Below are 24,009 nucleotides of genomic sequence, written 5' to 3'. Positions count from 1 at the left end.
ACCGCATCCCAAAACCAGTCCAGCTCGTCCCCGCCTCCCTAACCTGTTCTTCCTCCCACCTATCCCCTCCTCCCACCTCAAGCCGCACCTCCATCTCCTACCGACCAACCTCATCCCGCCCCCTTGACCTGTCCGTCCTCCCTGGACTGACCTATCCCCTCCCTAACTCCCTACCTACACTCACCTTTACTGGCTCCATCCCCGCCTCTTCGACCTGTTTGTTTCCTCTCCACCTATCTTCTCCTCTATCTCTCTTCTATCCGCCTCCCACTCTCTCCCTATTTATTTCAAAACCCCCTTCCCCTCCCCCTTTTCTGATGAAGGGTCTAGGCCCGAAACGTCAGCCTCTCTGCTCCTATGATGCTGCTTGGCCTGCTGTGTTCATCCAGCCCTGCACCTTGTTGTCTCTTCACTCTACTCTACCTTGTTTTTTAATGCTGCAGTGTCCTGTTAATTATTGTCCTCCCATCTCCCATCCATACTTCACCTGAGAATGCTATGTAGGTCAAAAGTGTGGTTGATAACAGCTGCTACATCTTTCAGTTCCTGCCCTGGATTTGCAGCTTTCAGTTTCCAGTATTTTATTTCTTAATACCAGTGCCCCCCAAACTCTTCATCTCTATGATGTCATTTTGAGGTTTGAATAATGGAGGGCTGCTCGAAGCGGGGACAGAGGTTCCGCTGTTATAATTCGATCAGAGCTCCCCTGTGACTATCGTTACCTGAGAGCTTGCAACTCCAAAAATTCAGCTCCCAATTCCCCTTGGGGTCCCAGCCCTCACCCTGTCTTAGACATAAATCCATCACTTGTTTCACAATTTTCCCTTATGTCTTCCCACATCCTGATATTTAATTTCTGTTTTCATCTTCATATCCCATTTATCACTTTTAAAGCTTCCAATCTCCTTACTGTCCAAACACCATCTCTCCCTTCCAAGTCTCATCCAAGCACATTACATTTGTGACTGGTTTCTGCTCCCCAAGACTTGATGCTGAACAATCTCACACAACACCTCGAGTTGAGGTTGGGCTTAGGGAATGTGAGTGTCGTCACAGGTCAGAAAAACACATCTCGATTTTTCATCGCACTTTGACGGTTGCATGTAATCTAGTGTCTTCCTTTCTTGCAGGCCATGCGCTCAGACCTCGAATCCAAGAAAGCAATTCTTCAGGAGGCTGACCAGGACTTGAACAAAGTGAAGAGAACCTGCAATGTGCTGACCGACAACTTTCAGGAGCACTGTCCTGATGTCCAGCGACAGACCACTGAGGTCAAGAAACTCAACCAGCGGTACGACAACCTCAACAAGCAACTGGACATTCGGTTAGTGCCCAACTTTCCCACTGTATCTCTGTAATCCGCTTCGCAGGCAGGTCAGTCTACAGCCTCACACAAAGAATGTGGAAAGATGAATAACCAATTACAACCTCGGCACACCGCAAAGCCCTTTACAGCCTCCTTTTTGAAGGGTAGTCATTGTGGTATTCGGGGAAACACTGCAAATCAGTTCACACAAAGCAAGCTCCTGTAAAGATCCATGTGATAGGAGCCTGACAGTCTGTTTTCTGAAGGATGACTTTCCTGCTCTCCTTTTGAAACAATGCCATTCTATCCTCCTGCGTGGGCAGTGTGTCGAAGGGACAGTGCCTCAGATAGTGCAGTACTCCCTCCAACCTGGACTGGAGCGTCAGCCTAGATCCTTAATACTCCTATCCACTTGAAACAGTCCATACCAAACGATGAACAATCTGGTAACATCAGAGATAACAAGGTGTGGAGCTGGAGGAACACAGCAGGCCATGCAGCATCAGAGGAAGGTCCAATCCTGAAACGTCAGCGTTCCTGCTCCTCTGATGCTGCCTGGCCTGCTGTGTTCCTCCAGCTCCACACCTTGTCATTCTCAGACTCCAGCATTGGCAGTTCTTACTACCTCCGGTAACATCAGTGTGTGTTTGGAAGAATATTTGAACAAATCTGGATATATTCCTATATATTTTAAAAAGGATAATTGAACACGAGGAAGCTTTTTGATCCCCTTTCTGTCACAAGCTGTACTATAACTAAATGCCTATTTGCAGCTAAGCATAATGCCTGTCCTTATTGTGTTGTCTCCTCTCCCTCTTCATTTTGCACCCATTAAGGAAGTAACATGCAGCTTCTAGTTAGGCTGACAGGCCTGTAATTGCCTGCATTGTAATTGTATTTTTGTAGCACCAAGACCAACGATTGAATGGAATGACTGATCCATTTTGCGGGGTTAGGCAGGAATATGAAGATGAGGCCATGATCAGATTAGCTAGGATCTTACTGAAGGGCAGTGGGGCTGAATGGCCTACTTCTGCCCCTATTTCTTGTATTCCTATTAGCCGAGCTGGTCGACAGATCTGCTTTAAAAATCATTCCTTTTTAAGTGCTCATTTCTCATTTAAGCTCCCCCGAATTAACTAGTATAAAAGTAAATACAGTGATTGTCTTCTTTTAAACAGGTCTGAAAATCTACAAAAGGCCAAGAATGCGTACTCCAGTTTCCGGAGTGGGAGTGATGCTCTGGACAGCTGGCTCTCCAATATACCGAGCTATGAACCCCGGGAGACCGACAGTGCCAAGATCATCGATAACAAACTGAAGAATCAAATGGTACGGACCTTACTCAATGTGTAATTACCCCCTCTACTTGATTAGCAGTCAACCGCTATGAATGTGGAATCATAAAAATGTTTTGAAATCAGCACCTCCTTTTCTGCTTAGGGACCCCGCAATCTTCTAGACTTAACATCAACTTAACACTTTAACAGTCTTAGGGCTTGGGCTCTCCCATGTCCTTGCACCAACCCCTACAAACCAGGCCTTGTTACCATGTTCTGTTATTATACACAACTCGTTGTTAGCCACCAACAGTCCCCATTAGTAGCTGTTCACCCTCCTAACCAAACCGTTATCCACTCCTTTGTCCAGCTTCTCTCTCTTTGGCCTCTATCCCCACCTATCGTTGACTCCTTATCCCCTCCCTCCACCCTATCGTCCACATATAAAGTGGCATTTTACTCACTACCATCAGTTCTGAGGAAGGATCACTCAACCCAAAACATTAACTCTGCTTTCTCTCCACAGATGCTGCCAGACTGGCTGAGCTTTTCAAGCAATCTCTGTTTTTGTTTTTGAAATCTTCCTACATAAGTTGGCCTGAAAGGGTTAACTTAGAAGCTGTGGAATAGCTCTGCCTACTGATCTATAAATGACTGTTTCTGAGTGGGGATGGCCAGTTTCTGGTTGGTTTGACTGTGTACAGATAGGCAGCATAGATCTGGTTACTCTCTCTTTAGGAGATAACCATGTCCCTTACCTAGTGTTAGTGTAGTCATATCATCTTAAGCTAATGTAGCCTGTTATTTTACCAGCATGTGATAAACAACTTGTTACTCAAGTTTGTGCCTCTTAAGTTGAAAACTTGTTAATAGTTCAATTTTCACCACTTCATACCATTAAGGCTTGTAGATTACTCTTACAACAAAGTTTGATGATAGCAACTCTACACAAGGATGACCCTGGCACAACAGGGTACCAGCAGTTAACAACTCTTACATCATCATTCACTTCAGTTTCTGTAAAATACATGCAAAACCAAATTGGTCTAATGATGCCTGATACAATATCTGTGGTGATGCAAACAATTATTTACTTCACCAGTAGATGGAGGGAGACTTTTACAGAGAGGCTTAAGGGTCTGCTACATCCCTGCCCCCCTGATGGGAAGAGGTTGGTTGAGTTTGGGGTGTGGGGTGGGGATGCGGTGGTGCAGACCGGTGTGACTGGAAACTGGGGCTGATTCTCAACATCAGCCCAGCTGGCCACTGCCATTTTACCTACACAGGATCCAGCAAGAACACCTGCAACAGCCTGGAGGAGGCTTCATTAATGTGAAAATGAGAGGTCCCTCTGTGTATTTAGCACCTAGACAGGGTTTTAACTCATGCCTGTTACACTCACTGCTGGACTCACCTGGTGGAGCCAGAAGAAATCCAATGACAACAGCTTCCTTCAACCTGCCCTTCCTTCCAACCTCATTTTTGATAAAGTTATTTTGAATTTGCTGGGCAGAGTACAGAAACGTCAATGTTCTATTGATGCTAATATGAACGTCTCAAAACAACTTGTCAAAGTTATTCTCCTTTGGATAGAGATCTCCAGTGTTGTGCTTAAATCACCTTTGCTATGGACATAAATTTGGACCTCATTGGCGTTTGCTTTTGTAGAGACTACTGTTTTGTTCTTGTGCACCTGTGAGGGTGTAGCCAGACTGAAAGGAAGCTCAAATTAGATGGCAGAGGTTGGCTCATGAATGACAATCGCTTGGACCCCAAATTCCAATGGGAACAATGAAGTTAGTGGTTGGATTTGAGCCTTTGGTGCAGTGGTAGTGTCCCTACCTCTGGGCCAAGAGGTTCGGGTTCAAGTCCCATCTGTTCCAGATGTGTGTCACAAGTCAATTTAAAGGAAATCCATCACTGGCTCAAGTCTTGCAATTTAGAAAAAGAAATTGGTTACATAACCTGCTTTTTCTCGTGACGGTCCTCGGAATACCACTTTTCACAAACGTCAACTGTAAATCTCTGACCTGTACAGCTGTTATTCACTTTCAGTATATGCTGGATGAGTTTGCAATGAACTGGCTTCCTTGCCGGTTCTGATTAACAAAATCTGATGCTGCAGCTCACTCATCACCAACCACTTGTTTCAGATCCTCGAGAGCTTTAACAAAGTCTCATGGGATTGACTCCTGCTCCAGTACTGAGTCAATATTGTCTGGAATCATTCTTAGAACTTTTCCACTTGATTATTTTGGTACGCATGACAATAAAATCACAGTGAAAAGCTTTGTTTACGAGCTGTACAGGCAGGTCACAGCAAGCAGAGGATGTACAGATCAAAAAGACTTCGAGGCATGAGGCATTCAGGTTACATTGTTTGAGGCTAGAGTCCATTCAACAGTCTGATAACAGGTGGAAAGCAGCTATTTCTGAACCTGCTTGTACGTGTGTTCAGGCTTCTGTATCTCTGCCTGATGGAAGAGGTTGTAGGAGATCATTACCGGGGTGCAATGGGTCTTTGATGTTGGCTACCTTTTGCTCCAGCATTAATCTGAGGAGATCGCTGAGAGACAGTTGGTGGAAGAGGGTTCAAATCCCACCACTACAGCTGGTGGAAGGATTTCAATTTATTTAACAAAACCTGGAACTGAACCTTAGTTGTGGCAATGGTGGCCATACACCACCCTTGGGGAAAGAAATCTGCCACCTTTCCAGTTTTAACCTGCAGGTGAGTCCAGACCCACAGCAATGGGTTCACTCTTAACTGTCCTCTGAAATGGCCCAGCAAACCATTCTGCCCGCCTATCTTCCTGGTCACGTCCTCAAAAAAACTCAATCAAGTTTGTGAGACACAATTTCCCACGCGCACAGCCATGCTGACTATCCCTAACCAATCCTTGCCTTTCCAAAAACATGTAGATCCTGTCTCTCCTCATGAAAGAGCTGAAAGCAGTTATGTAGAATTAGATGCATAATGCTTTCATAATGTTTTGGAGAAGCTTATTTTGAAAGTTTGATCAGGAGAAGGTGATTTTTCAAAAACAAATCTTTGTACAACCCATAAAGCAGATGAATAGTTGCATTGTTGTGGTGCGAGTTGCACTCATTTCAGTTTTAACCCTCATTTCATTCTCCCTTTTGAAACAGCGTGTTTTAACAGATATTACTAACAAGGAGCCTGAACTAGTGAAAGTATCCAGTAATGCTCAGCAATATCAACAAGCAGCTAAGGTAAGGAAACGAACAGAGAAACTAATGTTTGCCAATGTTATATTGGAATGTTAATTATTATTTATATTCAGTAGGTTACGCATAATGAGCGTTATCTTTGCACTCCCACCCTCCATCCATTACCCCACCAAGTTCAAAACTAGACAATTGTCAGGACAGGGAGGCAATGGCCTAATGGTATCATCGCTAGACTATTAATCTAGAGACCCAGCTAATGGTTTGGGGACATGGGTTGAAATCCTGCCACGGCAGATGGTGGAGTTTGAATTCAGTATTCAAATCTGGAATTAAGTGTCTAATGATGACAATGAATCCATTGCCGACTGCCAGGAAAATCCCATCTGGTTCACTAATGTCCTTTAGAGAAGGAAACTGCCTTCCTTACCTGGTGTGGCCTACATGTAACTCCAGACCCACAGCAATGTGGTTGACTCTTAACTGCCCTCTGGGCAATTAGGGATGGGCAATAAAATGCTGCCCAGCCAGCAACACACACAACCTGTGAATGAATTTAAAAAAAAAAGTTGAGGTACTGCATGGGATTCGATCAAGATTTTTTTGCTTGATGTTGCCAGACCAAAAGGGAGGGATTGGGGTTGAAAGGTAAGTATATGAATTAAACAGTTGAGAAATGTGTCCCTTGCCATATTGATTATTGGACATTAAACAACTTTGAGACACCGGGGCAGGAGTGACAAATGCAAGTGCGAAGTTCCGTCACTCCTGTGAATGGGGTGATGGAATAACAGGCAGTTCCAAATTTCTGGGCCATGAACGTTATGTTTTGGTTTCTACATTTCCCGGCGGGTTATTCAACTCCTCACAACTAACAAACACAAAGAGTATCATTCGCACTACTTCCTTTCCCCCTTTCTATAAATCTTTGTCTCCAACTCTTGTCTTTGATCACAGGATTATGAACTTGAGGCTGAGATGTTTAAATCGTTGATCAACCCAGATAATGTGCAAATGTCTTCTAAAAAACCAAAATTCACATCGCCAGCTGACAAGATTAAAGAGGAGGTAATCGTTTTCTGATGTTGCTTATCTGACTAAAATACACTTTTTTTATGTTGAAACTCTTCATTGAATCATTTAATGTCATGTTCTAACAAATGGAGACAGACAGTCTGTTCTCAAGCACTGCAGTTGAAACTATTTTTAATTTGCTAACATTTACACCATGTTTAGTGAATTTTAATTATTGAAATGAAAAGCATCAATGGAAAATTTGGCTGTGTTAATAGGAGACTACGCAAGATATTTGGGGTGGGGGGGGAGAAAAGTAAACAAACAAGCCCATTTGGCATGGTTTGAGTTAACTGGGGAGAGCCAACATAGATTTGTAAAAGACGGATTGTTCTTTCCTAATATAATTGAACGTTTCGATGAAATTACAGAGAAGGTTGATGAAGGGATCCATGGTGGACGTGGTCAATGTGGATTTTAAGGAAGTGTTCAATAAATTACCACATAAAAGGCTGATTAAGAAAATCGAGGCTCATGGAATAGGAGTGTCCATATCTAATTGGACAAAAAAAAATTGGCTTAAATTCAGAAAACAGTGAATTGTGGTGAATGTCTACGATTCTCCAGTCCGAAAAATAACCAAAGTATACTCGAAAAATAAACAGGAAGTTGCCCCTTAGTATTGGAATGAACTGTGTATGTCTGTGCATGTGCGTCTGTGTCTGTGTGTGTATGCGTGTGCAGGATGAGGATAAACATTTAGGACTGAGATGAGGAAACATTTCTTCACTCGGAGGATTGTGGGTCTTCCGAGATCAATAGATGTTCGGAGACCAAGCAGACCGAGAGATGTGGGGAGTGTGTGAGAAGGTGGAATTGATGTAGAGGAGCAGCTATGATCTTGTTGGATGGTGTAGCAGGCTTGAGGAGCTGACTGGTTCACTCCTGCTCCTGTGCCCTATCTGACATTTTGTGAGTTAACAACTTATCCATGCTTTTGTTAGAACGCAGCCTGCATTACATTACTGTGCCTACTTATGACATCTCACTAAGTGAGTACCTGGAACTTTTAATATACCTGACCACTCACAATATATTGTGTTTTTAATACATAGGAAACTGCCCTGGCCACCAAATTTACAGCAGTGAAAGCCGCGAACAGTCAGCGTATGCAGAACCTGGAGTTTGCGCAGGGCTTATTGAAACAGGTAACTGCTCTCATAATATGTGGCAAAGATTACTGGTACTGAATTCATAGCTTCCTACTGTACATTGACGGTGGAAGTTGATGTGAGGCTGAAGCTTAGCCAAGGGTTCCCCCTTCACCTGGGTCATCATCTATGGCACCACTGCCTGGTTTATCAACAAACTAGACTCTTGATGCCTATTTTATAAAGTTCATTTACGCGTAATTCAATTTAAACATTCATGCAGTAGAAACCAGCGCTGACCTTTTTACCATGTATTGTATCATAGAATCCCTACAGTGTGGAATCAGGCCATTTGGCTCATTGTCTATACGAACCCTCTGAAGCGGATCCCATCCTATCCCCATAACCCCACATTTCTCATGGCCAATCCACCTCGCCTGCACATCGCTGGGCACTATGGGGTAATTTAGAATCATAGAATGTGGGAGGAAACCAGAGCACCTGGAGGAAACCCACGCAGACACAAAGAGAATGTACAAACTCCACACAGACAGTTGCCCGAGGCTGGAATCGAACCCAGGGTCCTGGTGCTTTGAGGCAGCAGTGCTAACCACTGTGCCACCATGCCGACCCAATTTAGCATGGCCAATCCACCTAGCCTGCACATCCCTGGACACTATGGGTCATTTAGCCTGGCCAATTCACCTAACCTGCACATCTTGTTTTGTTTACTTGCAGCAACCAGAAATGGAACAGATCCAGCAACAGGTTCAGTCAAGAAGCTATGCTGCAGCGCCTAATTATTCTTTTGGGCAGGATAAACAATTGAACGATGAGGTGCAACGCCGGCTGGAAATGGAGAACAAAATAAAGAAAGTGCAGCAGGAAATTTCAGCCCTGGAGGGTCAGAAGCTCAAGGGGTCATTGGTCAAGAAAGAGGTCGTGAAGAAGATCGCTGATCCACAGCTCGATGAGGAGATGCACAGGGTTCAGGAAGCTTTGGCCGACGAGCAATTGCAAAGCAAGTCCCTCGAGAACGAACTGGAGATCTTGCGTCGCAAGCTGCACTCTCTGGAGCAAGCAAAGAAGGATCCTGCCAAGCAGTATGTGGTCAAGGAGGTCCTTCGAATCGAGCAGGACAAGGATCAGGAGAATGAGATCCTGAGGCTCAGGGAGGAGCTGGAAGAAATCAAAAGGCAAAAGGCAGCAAAGGCAAATGACATTTTGCTGCTGCAGAAACGTCTCCATGTTTTGACCGAAGAGAAGAGCAAGGAGCACGAGAAAATCACCAAGAAAGAGGTCTTCAAGGTGAAGAATGATCCGGAATTGGAGGTGGAGTATAAGCGACTCCAGGACAATAAGCAGCACGAAAGTCTCTTACGGCAGCAGAAAGATGAGGAACTGAGCCTGCTCCAGCAAAAACTGAGGCGGCTGGAGAGAGAAAAGGCCAAGGAGGAGGAGAAAGTGACCGTGAAAGAAGTGCTGAAGATGGAGAAGGACCTGAATTTGGAGAACGAGGTGAACAACCTGCGGCGCCAACACGAAGATGAGATGGCCAAGAAACGATCCCATGACCGGGAGATCACTGACCTGGTGAAAAGGATCAAGATCCTCGAGGAGGAGAAGGCGAAACCAGTTGTTCAAGAGAAGGTGCGAGAGATTGTTCGGCCCGATCCAAACGCTGAAATGCAGGTAACGCACCTGAGGAATGACCTGATTGAGCAGCAGAGACGCTACAAAGACGCCGAACAGCAGCTGAAGAGCATCCACGATGAAATCACACACTTAAAAGATAAAGGTCCAAAAGTTGAGATAAAGGACAACATTAAAGAAGTCATAAAATACAAACCAGATCCTGAAATCGAGCAGGAATTGGAGAGACTACGGGATGAGGTTGTGGACAAAACACGCCAAGTGGAAAGAGCTGAGGTGGAGATCAGTCAGTTAGAGAAAGAGATTGAGATGTTGAAGAACAGCAAACCTCCAGTTCAGACCAAGGAAGTTGTCAACGAAGTTCTCCAGTACCGTGAGAATCTCCAGACCAGGCAGGAGGTCGAGCTCCTTAAAGCCAAACTAATAGAAGAACAGAAAAAACAGCTGGAGCAAGAGAGAGAGAGAGCCGTAAATGAGGAAAACATCCAACAGAAGAAGAGGGATCTGGCACAAGTGCGAGAGAAGGTGGTGCACCAAGAAGTGGTGAAGTTTGAACAAGATCCGACCTTAAAGGCAGAGTGTGGCAACCTGGCAAGTGAAATCGAGCAGGAGAGAAGGCAGAAGGAAAATCTGAAAGCCCAGATCCAAACACTGCAACTCCGCAAAGCTGACTTAGAAGAGCAGCTACAGGAGCTGGAGGTAGAGAGGCAAGCTCGACGCAACGCTGAGTTGGAGGTTAAGAGACTGAGGCTGAAGCTCAATGACCTAGAGGAGAAGGAGAAGGAGATCCGAGATAAAGTAACAGTAAAGCAAAAGGTAGTCCTGCAGCAGGATCCTCTGCAAGAAAAGGAGGTCTCACTGCTGAAGTTGCACGTGGAAGATGAAAAAGTAAATCGAAATAACCTTGAAAACAACCTCCAGGCTCTAAAACTCAAACAGATAGAACTTGAAACAACAAAAGTCAAGGAGAAAAATATTGTGACGGAGAAAGTTCAGGTGGAGAGAGACCCGGAGACTGAGTTGGAAATTGAATGCCTTCGGAAAAGTTTGGAGGATGAGGGGAGACTGAAGCGTGACCTGCAAAATGAGCTGGACCACCTGCACGCCAAACTGTCAGACTCTGAGTTCAAAGATACAAAGGGGCTGAAGGACTTGGAGCATTTGAGAGAGGAGAACGCCAAACTGCAGAGGGAAAACCAAGACCTGGTGAATGAGTGCAGGAGGCTGCAGTCGGACATACAAGCAACCGTTCAACAAACCCAAGAGGTCAAGTCTGAGAAGACAGTGTCGAGTGTCAGTAACACCGATCTTATGGAGTCACGGTTTGAATCCCTCCAGAAGGAGCTTGATGATCTCAGACGGACAACCACCTCCAAGGATTCTGAAATTGCAAATCTGGAGAAGCAATTAGATGCAATGAAAATAAAGAGAGAGCAGCGGGAGAACAGTTTAAGGCGTCACATTGTAGTTATAGATCCAGACACTGGCAAAGAGATGTCACCGCAGGAAGCCTACAAGCTTGGCCTCATTAATTGGGACATGTTTATCAACCTTCAAAGTCAGGAGTGTGACTGGGAGGAGATAACAGTAAAAGGTCCCTCTGGCACTTCCTCTGTTATCCATGACCGAAAATCTGGCGAGAAGTTTTCCATCGATGAGGCTTTACAGAAGGGAAAGATTACTGAGAAACAGTTTAAACAGTACATGAACAAGGAGATCCCTATCCAAGAATTTGCAGTCCTACTGTCGGGAAAATCCGACGATACACATTTACCGTCTCCGGCCAAGCGTCAGCCAAACTCTTCCACCAGCTCTAGCCAGCTCCTGAACTTCTCGTCAGCTCGTGAAAAGCAGCAGCCAATCGGAGGCATCTTTGACGTAGAGGAAGATCGGAAAATGTCGATCACCAATGCAGCTAACCGAAATCTGATTGGCACAGACACTGCCCTGAGGCTGCTTGAAGCCCAAGCTGCAACTGGTGGCATTGTTTCTGTGACTGATGGCAGCAAATGTGACATAAAGAAGGCTGCGGAACTTGGCCTTATCGATAGTGCACTCATACAGAAGCTATCCAATGCGGAGAGCGCCTACAAAGGTATTGAAGACCCAAAAACCAAGATGTTGCTTCCAGCCGCTAAGGCTGCCGAGCGTGGCTGGCTTTACCGCGAGTCTGCAGAACGGTATCTGGAAGCACAGTATCTGACAGGAGGTCTGATTGACCCTGTCACGTCCGAAAGAAAATCACTAACAAAAGCAAAATCGTCTGGGCTGATAGATGACGACGGTGCGAAAAAACTCCAAGATGAGACCTTTTATCAGAAAGATCTGGTGGACCCGATCAGCAAACGTCGCATCAACTACAGGGAAGCATTGGATATATCCATTGTCGACCAGGAAACTGGACTTCTGCTACTGCCTGTCTCCTCCAAGTCTCCCTAGTTCCTTTCCTTTCATGCAGTGATCAAAGCACGATCATCTACAGCTATTAATGTACAGACCAACTTGAAAAGAATTAGAACTATTGGATAACTCCAGTTGAATTTATTTGGGATGGGGGGGAAGCTACCTGAATTAATGCCAATATTAACATTAGCACCTATTGCTACTATTTCAGGATTCTCTTGTTTTCTAGAAGCTATTGTATTTTTAAAAAAAAGCATTTACGTCTTACTTTCCACTACGATGTATTAAATGCAATAAAATATGAAAAGGGAGGCAACACATATTGGCAAAGTGCCACAGTTGAACCTTATGTGTAACAGTTGCTAATAAGTTAGACTACAGATTATTAGAGGGGCAACATTGGTGTAGAATAGAAAGAGAATTTCCCAAGGAAATGCTGGATAAAGAATCAGTTGTTGTCCTGCCTAGCTTCAAAGGCCAGGACAGAATCTCGTCTGAGACCATTTCCACCTCAAGTCCTGATTTTCCCACTTGGTTGATATCAAGCATTCCAACCATTTCTGTCTCAAGAATTTTAAGGCCTTTCAACCTTTTCGCTGCACAAATTGAGAAGGTTAAAATAGATCAATAAAAAGAGATTGAATATGTGATTCTTGATATCAGAAAACATTTTTTTTCGCAATTAGTGTTTCTTATATTGGATATCTAAAATTTAAAAAAAAAGCCTTTCATTTCTAAAATGACTTGTAGTTGTCCACAAGCAATTCAATCAGAGCGATGGACTGAGCCTATGAGATCTAAAAACCAAATAGGGAGGATGATGGGAGAGAGAAGAAAAGAACATGAGCCAATTTATTCATTCTGTTTTAGGAATCAAAGGTGCCTTCATTACTTTCATACAGGGGAAGAAAAGGCAGAACAAAAAAAAAGTTTATAACACTGTGTTGGACCAGAAGGTCCCAAACCTGAATTTCATATTCCAAGGCAATGAAATATTCGTGTCTAACTTTGTTTTTTTTAAAAAACAACTGCTTTCACAGTGAATGCAACATTTGTAGTTCTTTTTGTACGATCAAAGTTTCGGTGGTGATCTTTTAGACAAGGAATGAACATTTAAGAAAATAATATATTGCATGAATTTCTAGTAAATTACATATTAGATATATATATCTATCTCCATCTCCATATTTTGACTTTAAGTTGCATTTATGGTATCTTTCAGGGAAATAGAATGATTAAAAAGGGATCTATTTATATTATAGAAATTTAAAAATGAACTTTGTTCTGGTGTCTCTGTTGTCCAGTGGTGTGTAATTACATCTCGGAACAGGTTGATTAGGAAAATAGGTTAAATAAAAACAAAATTAAGAGGGTAAGGCATGCTGTTGTAGGAGCCTTCAAACCGGAGTTAAAAGAGAGACAAAGAAAACAGCAGACGTTAAATAAATAATATCCACGTTAGAAAACACAAAGAATATGCTGGAAATTATGAGACACTGCACATCTCATGAGAGCAAGAAACTTTGAGAGTATAGGCATTGAGAAACACTCTAAAATCCCTACACCCTAGGGATTTAAAAGAGGTGTCTGCAGAAATAGTGGATAAGTTGATTTTGATCTTCTTTAATTTCTTAAATTCCACAACTGTCCCCCACAGATTGGAAGGCAGCAAATGTAACACAACCCCCACCCCAATATTTAAGAAAGGAAAGAAGAAAACATGAAACAGGCCAATGAGCCTGACATCATTTGTAAGAAAAATACAAGAATCTACGATCAAGGAAAAGGTAAAAGGCATCTTGATCACCACATTATGATTCAGCAGAGTCAGGAAAACTTAGAAAAGGAAAATGTGCGTTAAGCAAATATATTAATAATTTTTTAATTGTGTAGCCAGCAAAATAGATGAGGTAACCTGAGAATGTAATCCACTTGGATTTTCAGAAGGCATTTAATAAATCCCACTCAAGAATTAGTTGCACCAAAGAGAGCTCGTGGCATTGAGACTTGTTTGAACGATAGACGAAAGCAGGATTGAACAGATTGTTCTTGTGACAGCAGGAAAACCCGTTTTTAAGAAATCAAATGGGGCAGCAAGTGTCAATTAATGATAACTGATACATCAGAGAGCCAGCTGAAACAGGCGACCACAAGCCCCGGCTAATTAAGACATCAGTCACTGTGGAGAAAAACAATGAAGAGGACTTATGAAAGGACTTCATCTCTCACCATAAAACAAAATGCATCACTGAAGCAGCAAAAGTGTGAATAGAAATGAAGATTAAATCGAAGAAAATATCAAACTTTATTCCTTAATGGAGCTGGGACCACTGATAAATTAAGGACTAAGCAGTGAATAGCAAAATGATCAACTCAGTGAAACTAGAAGGTGATTTTGTACGAACCATAACACATTATTATGGCTCTGAGCTGTATTTAGCTATTCAGCCTCTCTTTCTCATTGGTATTCATTTTTCCATCGTCAGCATTTAGCCAATCAAGAATCTAAAACAAAATCACAATTTGTATCTATAATAGTGAATCTTTAACGTATTTAAATATCTCAAGGCTTCTCAGGTGAGTTTGCATTATGAAGTAAAGCGTGACACCAAGCCACATGGGGAGATATTAGGTTAGGTGAACATATAATTGTTCAGGGGTAGGTTTTGAGGAGAGCCGTAAAGGAAGAGAAAAGAGGCAGAGGGGTGTAGGAAGATCTCAGAGCCAAATTAAACCTGGGGATATAAAAGAAGCCAGATTTGAAGAGCACTAATATCTTGAGGGTTAAGCAGCTAAAGGAAATGACCATAGAAGGATTTCGAAACAAAGATGAGAAGTTTGAAATCAGGACATTGCTTGACCAAGAAATGAACCTGTGGACAGAAAGAATATGCACACTCAGCAACTGCTCTAACCTGACAAAGTAGGTGACAGGCATTTACTGGTTCATTCCTTAGGACACTGCCTTGAGCAATCAGAGTCAAACTGCTTGGAATAAATTTTAAATAAAGACCAGCAGTGAACTGTCAAAAATCATTAACTAGTGCATTCTCTATGGCATCACCTCTATCAATCAAGACTCTGCTCGCCAAACAATCAACTGTTATGACACAGAGACAGCCAAAAAAAAATCAGTCTATGTCTGTACCACAACACAGTAAATTTAAAACTTTCAAAGACCCTCAAAATTGACCCCAATGGTTCCTTGCCAGGCTTTTGAGTAACCAATCTCAGACTTTGCAAATAATCAATTCCAGAAACAAAAACAGAAGTTGCTGGAAAAGCTCAGCAGGTTTGGCAGCATCTATGAAGAAAAGTCAGAGTTAACCTTTCGGGCTCGGTGACCATTCTGAAGAAGGGTCACCGGACCCAAAACGTTAACTCTGATTTCTCTTCACAGATGCTGCCAGACCTGCTGAGCTTTCTCAGCAACTTCTGTTTTTGTTTCTGATTTACAGCATCTGCAGTTCTTACCGGTTTTTAATCAATTCCAGACACTAGTTAGTATCATAAACAAGAGACTTAACAATTTATTAACTTTAGCAGGGGAAAAAAATAAACAAAGTAATATAAGTCTATACTTGAAACCCAGAAACCTCTGTTTTCAGCCCTGTTCATATAAAAGAGGGAGACAAACAAACACAGATGAGGAATAAATAACAAAACTGGCCAGAATACTTAAGTGCTTTTCACAAAGTGTTGTCCATAAATATAAATGACCTTTTCTTTGATTTTCTGAAGATGTTGATCAGACTCACATTTACACTTCACTCATGTAAAGGCAGTAATACTTTTAATTTAGTTTTATATTCTCTGAGCTTCCAAGAGCTGCTCATGGGAGGTTAGGTAGGGAGCTTTCAAATTTTCATGCTGTCATACCAACAACCAGATTCCTTTCCACAGAAAAAGCAGTCCAAAGCCCAGTTCAGACTCTGACTACAGCCTGATAGACTGACTTCCTCCCTCGTGAGGTCCGAGATACCATTCAACATCTGCCATCCACCTGAGCATTAGGTCTCTTCCCAAACTTTTGGAACCAATTCTGACGTACTGACTTTGTTAATAGCCAACTTCTGCTCTCTGTTTAAACATAATGCTCTTTTCTGGTGATGAAGCAGCCAATCAGGACACAACAACATGAAGGCACGAGCACATTTTGGCCACTTCAGCTTAAACCTACCCTTTTAAATTAGTTGTGATATCTTTCAACTCCATCCTCTGTAAATTTAGCAGAAGTTTTTAACAAGGGTCACTGGACCTGAAATATAAACTATATTTTTTCTCTCCACAGATGCTTGCCGAGTTTCTCTAGCAATTTCTGGTTTTGTTTGAGTTCTGTCTCTCTCTGGAGTTCATGTTTTTAAAATTCTATTTCCCTTTCATTTTCTTTCTTCCTTCTTGTCTATTAAAGCTCTTTGATTTCTATTTCTTTGTTTCTTTCCCCCCTTGTTAAACCTCTTCTTATTATTTCTCCTGGAATTGAGGACTCAATGGGCTGAGGAGTGGCAGGTAGAGTTTAATTTGGATAAATTGCATTTTGGTAAAATGGACAAGGGCAAAACTTATACAATTAATAGTATGACCCTGGGTAGTGTTGTAGAATAGAGAGACCTATGGGCTCAGGTATAAAATTTTTCAAAATTTGTGTCATAGGTAGACAGGATGGTTAAGAAGGCATTTAGCCTTCAGTGTAGGAGCTGGGATGTCATGTTGCAGTCATACAGGGCATTGGTGAGGTTTTTCTGGAGTACAGTGTGCAGTTCTGGTTGCCCTGCTATAGGAAGATTACTATTAAATTGGAGAGGGTTCAGAAAAGATTTACCAGATGTTGGCAGGAATGGAGGGTTTGAGTTATAAAAATAGACTGGATAGGTTGGGACTTTTTTCACTGGAGCATAGGAGGTTGAGAGGTGACCTTATAAAGATTTATAAAATCATGAGGGGCATGGATAAGGTCAATAGCAAGGGTCTTTTCCCTAGGGTGGGGGAGTTCAAAACTAGGGGGCGTATTTTTAGGGTGAGAGGAGAAAGTTTTAAAAAGGACATGCAGAGCAATTTTTTTTTTTTTTTTTTTTTTTATAAAAAGAGTGGTTCGCGTGTGGAATGAACTGCCAGAGAAGTGGAGGATTCAAGTACAGTTACAACGTTTAAAAGACATTTGGATAAGTACATGAATAGGAAAAGTTTGGAGGGATATGGAGCAAACACTGGCAGGTGGGACTAGATTAGTTTGGGAACATGGTTGGTGTGGACTAGTTGGAGTGAAGGGTCTGTTTCCATGCTGTCTGACTCTTCATTTGTAATATAGAAACATAGAAGATAGAAGCAGGAGGCAGCCATTCGGCCCTTCGAGCCTGCTTCACCATTCATCATGATCATGGCTGATCGTCCAACTCAATAGCCTAATCCTGCTTTCTCCCCATAACCTTTGATCCCATTTGCCCCAAGTGCTATATCTAGCCGCCTCTCGAATACATTCAATGTTTTGACATCAACTACTTCCTGTGGTAATGACTTCCACAGGCTCACCGCTTTTTGGGTGAAGAAATATCCCTAATCTCCATCCTAAATGGTTTACCCCGAATCGTCAAACTATGACCCCTAGTTCTGGACACACCCACCATCGGGAACACGCTCCCTGCAACTACCCTGTCCAGTCCTTTTAAAATTTTATAAGACTCTATGAGATCAACCCCTCATTCATCTGAACTCCAGTGAAAACAATCCCAACCCAGTCAATCTCTTCTCATACATCAGTCCCACCATCCCCGGAATTGGCCTGGTAAACCTTTGCTGCACTCCCTCGCGAGCAAGAGCATCCTTCCTCAGAAAAGGAGACCAAAACTGTGCACAGTATTCCAGGTGTGGTCTCACCAGCCAATTCTAACAGTGACGCCTATCGCTGATTTCTCTCCTTTTTAAGTCTAAATGCTGGGTAATTATCTCAATTATTATCATCCCTTGAAGATCCTGCTTTTATCACTAGCTCCCAAATTACCTGCTTCCCCAGTTTAGTTTCAAAGATTTCAAATAATCTACTGTTGTATTTCTACTCCCAGAGAAGTCTTAGTAGAATTAAAGCCATTTGAATATTTTAACGTGCATAGGGTGCTTCGCTGCAACTCCTATACTTAAGTCGACTACCTCCATAACGCCAGTTTCTTTAAACACTCACAAATCCCTCTTGAATTCAAGGATTTTTAACCTTGCAGGAGCCTTCCGTGATGTTTATACTGAACAAGTCAGCTTCCAGAGGGAAACCTGGCTGGTTTGATCCACATTTTTAAAAACCATGGATATCAATTACTGAATGTGTTCACAACAAGCTGCCAAGTGTACGTTTGACACAAGGAATAAACCATTTATTAAACACAGAATAAAAAATGAGCTAGATTACACTAGATGAAAGGTTGGAAAAATGTCTTTACAGACATAAGGATTCGAGCTCACATGACCCTTTGCTGAGCTTTGTAAGCATCTTGCTGAAGAAAAGGGGTAAACACTATTGTTTTTTCCCCCCAGATTCAGTCTGGTACAGCTACAACTAGTTTCTTTAAGGTTTTGGGTTTCCAGGCCACAACGGTTAGCACTGCAGCCTCACAGCACCAGGGACCTGGGTTCGATTCCAGCCTTGGGCGACTGTCTGTGTGGAGTTTGCATGTTCTCCCCGTGTCTGCGTGGGTTTCCTCTCATAATTCAAAGTCGTGCCGATTAGGTGGATTGGCTATGCTACATTGCCCGGTGTGTGCAGGAATGTGCAGGCTTGGTGAATTAGCCATGGAAAGCGTAGGGTTACAAAGGATGGGGTGGGGTGGATCTGGGTGAGATGCTTTTCAGAGGGTCAGCGCAGGCTCAATGGACTGAATGGCATCTTTCTGCACTGTAGGGAATCTATGAAAGAGACAAAGTCAGAAGTCACATGACACCAGGTTGTAGCCCAACAGGCTTACTTGAAATCACAAGGTTTCGGAGCGTTGCTCCTTTCTCCAGCCCAGTCCAATACCGGCACCTCCACATCATTGAAGTACGCAATTGACTATTTATAAACAATTTTTAACTGTTTAAGTTTAAAAGAAATTGTCTAGATACAACACTTTAGTTAATTAGACAGAAAAGGTATGCAACTCATGACAACAGAGGATGATTCACCGATACCAAAGGGCAAACCGTTAGCAGTGTTTGTTAATCACATTATTGTTATGAAGGCAGCATCCTACTTTCTAGCTGAAGTGGTGTCAAACTCTTCTTTGGGCCACCTTCCGTCGGATGACAACGGCTGCTTGATGCACACTGCTACCCGATCAGGACTGGCCCCTGACTGAACACTTGGTTACACACCCAGTTTCGAAGGGTTGATGGTTTACACTAGGTCAATCATCCACTTGAATCCTTCTAGCCAATGGACATGGGACAGCTATGCATGCTGTCAGAACAGTCATATCCCCTTGCCCACCTCCAGCTTGCATTGTGAGAACAGACCCCACTTTGGAGCACCAACTGCCAGTGGCTTGGGAATCTTCATGATCTTTGTTTTTAACCAAGCTGCTTGGGCCGTTTATGACGTACCTGCAGGGCAGGTGAGACTTGAACCTGGAGCTTCAGGCCCAGAGACAGGGACACTTTCTACTGTGCCACAAGACCCCTTGAGTTCTAACCTGCCTTTTGTTCTCATTTGTTAGAAATTATTAATATTTGGGTAGTTCAAAGCTGTCTCTACTAAATTTATTAAGTTCCAAAATTTGCAACTTCTTACATTTTGGGTGAATTTCTGTGCAAGTCGATGGTTTATTCCTTCATGGTATTGCTTTCTAAGACACCGAGAACAAACTGCAAACCAGTTACTTACATTTCAGAGCAACTATCAGAGTTCCCTAAACCCAGCATCTAGCAGTCCTTCACACACCTGTATAGACAGGCCTACTTTCTGGTTTGCTCTGCCTTCCTCTGTATGTCACTTGATCCCTGCTGCTAAGCAATAGTACATTTTTATCTTTTTTTAAAAATACATTGAACTGTTCACCCCAAGGGTTTATACCATATCTATACTACTGTGATCAGTTCTGGACATCATACCTGTGAAAGGATACATGCAATACAGGGAGTGAACTGTAGATTTAATCAAAATAATACCTGAAGTCCAGGTGTTAAATTGAAAATAAAAGATACAACAATGGGTTTGCATTCCTTGGAATTGAGAGAAGATTAAAGGGTGATTAATTCAAACCTTTCAAGATATTAAGGGGAACAAAACAAATGGGTAGAAATTCAGCCATAGCTTTTCTGCTGATGAGGGATTCTGGATTGGGGACAGTCTTGAAACCAATACCAGATGATTCTAAAGCACAATTAAGAAATTCATTTATCTGTAAAGACTTTTAGAAGTTTGGATGTCTTTCGCAAATGGCAATTGATACAAGATCAGTTGTTAATCCATCAGTAAAATGGATAGAGTTTCGTTATCCAAAAAGGTATGAAGAGTTGGGGTAAGAGGGTAAATGGAGTTTTTTTCTTTCCCTTTATTCTTTCACAGGATGAGGTTGTCACTGGTTAGGCAGCAGCTATTGCCAGATTAGTTATTAGGGTCATCCCTAATTGCCCAGGAGGCACTTAATAGTCAACCACATTGCTGTGAGCCTGGAGTCACATGTAGGCCAGACCAGATGAGGATGGCAGCTTCCTTCCCTAAAAGACATTAATGAACCAGATGGGGTTTTCCAACAATCAGCAATGAATTCAAGGTAATCATTAGACTCGTAATTCCAGATACTTATCGAATTCAAATTCCACCATGTGCCGTAGAGGGATTCGAACCCAGGTCCCCAGCATATTATCTGGCTGTTTGGGTTAGCAGTCCACCGATAATACCACTAGGGCATTGCCTCCCCTCTGTTTGTCACAGATCAGCCATGATCCCACTGAATGGTGATACAGGCTTGAGGAGCTGAGTGACCTTCTCCTGTTCCTGTGTTCCCAAGTTGATCCAAGTGTTCTACGTGATCTAATAATTATTTTTAAATAACTAACTTGTCAAAGTTCATTTACGATTCAATCATCTAGTTTGAACTGTATAACCTAGATTGTTTCCATTAACTCAGAGCAAAGCAGATGAACATCTAGTCACAACATAACTAATGCTTTTCAAAAAAAAAGACGATAAACAGATTGCTAAATGAATGGCTGGAACAAATATATTGAAGCTCTTAAGACTGTTCAAATAAACTGTTCTCAATACTGTAAATAAGAAATATTCTTCATAGAAACGACACAAGCATTGACTACAGTTTTGTCCAAAATTTTCTAATTTATTGACATCTCCATGTGCAACAGAAACAACCAACTCCTTGTCCTGCAGCAAATACATACACAAGTCTCAAATAAAACAATATACAATGAAGCACCATCATTCAAAACAATGCCTATTTTAATTAAAACAAATTGAACTTACTAGCACATCACAATTTACAGAGTTTGAGAATGATTATACAATTTCAAGTAGAGCTAAACTTCATTAACACAAAATCAGATCCAGCAATTTTCAAGTCCTGAGTTTCTGTAGAACATTTATTATGCCTGTGAGTCACTCATAGTATCAAATATGACTGGAGCACTCCAGAAATGAAATGTCATTTTGCTTAAAAATCTTGTGAAAAATGTCAGAAAAAAAAAAAAAACTTTCAAACCATCTGCCCATGACCATGTTCCACAAGCTTACTTCATCTTGCATGAAAAAAATCTTTGGCTTCTCTGCCGCCATGGTTCTCATTAATCAACTAGATTGTGCCAAATTATGAACCATAGGTGAATTCTCTTTTTAAACAAAAAAATCACTTCCCAAATCCTGTAGTTTATTTTCCTTTTTTTTAAAAAATATAAATAGTAAGGTTAGTGTCATACAGGGATCAAGAATACATGAAATCTCAGCACGTACTTTCCATCTTCTCTACTACAAGGAAAGGCACTGCAAATGTATTACTCTTACTGTCAGTATCTTTTACAATACTGTATATAGTTATCATTACAAAAGAGTTCAATGATACTTGTCAGGGGCAAAACCCAAAGGTCATGAGTCCACACTCATTCCTGGGTTCACAATAACTCGAGGAGCTGTAAGAGTACATGACTGAGATTAATGGCTTTCTTTTTGTTTACTGTTGGACACCAGACCAAGTTGATCAGTACTAGTCGCTACCATGTTGCAACTGAGATGGTTAATATTGATACCTTAAGCGAATTCTTTGATAAGTCTTTTCCCTTGAATCTTTTATTAACTCATCACAGTTCTGATTTTTAAAAAATTTTTTCCACATTCTCTTGTGCTAGATACACGTCTCTCCTATTAGCACAGTAAAGTCACAACAGTGTTGCAGGAGTTGTGGTCCTGTTCACAGTGCACCACCAAAGCAGATCATACACTGTATAAATCCTCCTTGAAAACAATTCGCCATTACAGGCAATAAATAGCAATTTAACTTAATTTTTTTTAAATTGATCCAATGCATAGTGCTCTGAAGAACTCTACACTAACTGGAACTTGAACATCTTTTAAAAACAGAAAACTCCATCAGAGTTTGACTGTGTCAAATAGAGCTAAATCGTTTCTATCCTGCTTATCCTGAATCTGTATGAATTCACCCCAACTTCACAAAACATGTCAGAGAGACAACCCCAACCCCGCCACCACGTGCCTGTGTCTCAGATAATGCTGCTGTGTCTGTACACATTCCAAGTTGTTGCCTGAAGAAAATGCAAAAACTTTAAGCCCATTGCTGAACACAGGATTATTTTATAAATGGATAAAACAGAATATGGAAACAAACCGAAACACTCTAGCTGCCTTAAATCTCTGGAATGCACTGCATAAAATTTTGCTCTAATGACCACCACCTACCGTGTCAATATTAAAAGTGTTCTTGCATAGGCATTCAGTGGAAGATACTTTTCTATACGTTCTGAATCTAAGCAGACACGAGACCAACTTGAAATCCTCCAAGCTATCCACCTGGCCACCCTGGGACTTTTGCCATCGAAGCAAACCCTTCGTATTTATCAGTCTCAAAGGTACACAGCAGATTTCAACTAGTATCCTTGCCCCCAAAATTAAAAGGGTGCAATTAATCCGTAAACAAGAGCAAATGCAAGGTTGGTCATTCAGCCTAGCAGCTCCTACAACTTGGCTGTTCCCTCTGACCTTGCTGCACCACCACTGCAGCATTAGCTTCATTCGACTGTGCTTTGTAACAGAACTCACTGCATTTTGCGCTGCATGCTGGAAGCTTCCCCATGGATTTTGTTGCCATCTGTATTTGGAGGAAAGAGGGAGGAAAAGAAAAATAAAAATCATTTTTGATGAATATTAAAGACGTCCTACTTAGAAAAAAACAAAGAATTCAGAGGCAATTGGGACTTAGAGGTGCTGAAAGATGGTTTTTCCACCTGAAATTGGCCTTCAGCAAGCTGAACAAACGCAGCTTCTTCCAGTATCTAAACTAAATTTCAGAAACACATCTGCTTCTGTAAGATATGTTATACCAGTCATCATTTCTTGAACTCTAGTGAATAGGCAGTTACAATCTGTGTGTTATGGTTTGGTTGAAGACAGACCAAGGAAACTCAAGCTCATAGCAAGTTCAGAAGTGCTCATCCTTAATGGATTTAATCATCAGTGAAGGAACGATTTATCTACAAGGAGAGTTTTATTCAAATTGAAGTAAATTTGAAGATTCTAGAATGCTTATTTAAGTTGGCACTGTATCAGTATTGATGCTCTTCTCAGCTGAGAAAGAATTGAGCTTAGTAACTCTTCTGGTGGCGTTAATTACAAGTCCTAATTTTTGTTGAAGTTACTCCGTTCACATCTGCAAACAACATTATGTCTTCCAGATTAGCTGTACAGACTAAATATGTACATTTGCATATTTTGTTTGAAGAGCGAATGTTGGAGAAGATGTAACCCAAAAATGAGGAGATTAATTAACATGTAGTCAGGGATAACAAGCTTCATTAGATCTCTAAG

General features: G+C 41.9%; 2 protein-coding genes across 2 annotated transcripts in view; one reads left to right on the top strand and one right to left on the bottom strand.

Annotated features, from left to right (window-relative positions):
* ppl (periplakin) overlaps positions 1-12,646 on the top strand; it is a 34,897-nt gene extending 22,251 nt beyond the window's left edge. The window contains exons 12-17 of the mRNA XM_048609837.1: positions 1,131-1,324; positions 2,488-2,638; positions 5,737-5,820; positions 6,733-6,843; positions 7,905-7,997; positions 8,679-12,646. Of these exons, the coding sequence (XP_048465794.1) occupies positions 1,131-1,324; positions 2,488-2,638; positions 5,737-5,820; positions 6,733-6,843; positions 7,905-7,997; positions 8,679-12,032 (3,987 nt within the window). The 3' untranslated portion in view covers positions 12,033-12,646. The remainder of the gene's footprint in view (positions 1-1,130; positions 1,325-2,487; positions 2,639-5,736; positions 5,821-6,732; positions 6,844-7,904; positions 7,998-8,678) is intronic.
* Positions 12,647-21,277: 8,631 nt separating this feature from the next.
* Positions 21,278-24,009, bottom strand: part of LOC109916976 (ubinuclein-1-like) — a 53,946-nt gene continuing 51,214 nt past the window's right edge. The window contains exon 13 of the mRNA XM_048609672.1: positions 21,278-23,293. Within this exon, the coding sequence (XP_048465629.1) occupies positions 23,241-23,293 (53 nt within the window). The 3' untranslated portion in view covers positions 21,278-23,240. The remainder of the gene's footprint in view (positions 23,294-24,009) is intronic.

The sequence above is a fragment of the Rhincodon typus genome, chromosome 21, assembly GCF_021869965.1.
Source record: "Rhincodon typus isolate 14 chromosome 21, sRhiTyp1.1, whole genome shotgun sequence".
In the NCBI taxonomy this organism is placed as follows: Eukaryota; Metazoa; Chordata; class Chondrichthyes; order Orectolobiformes; family Rhincodontidae; genus Rhincodon; species Rhincodon typus.
The sequence above is the reverse complement of the archived record's forward strand: the minus strand, read 5'-3'. Positions and strand labels throughout refer to the sequence as shown.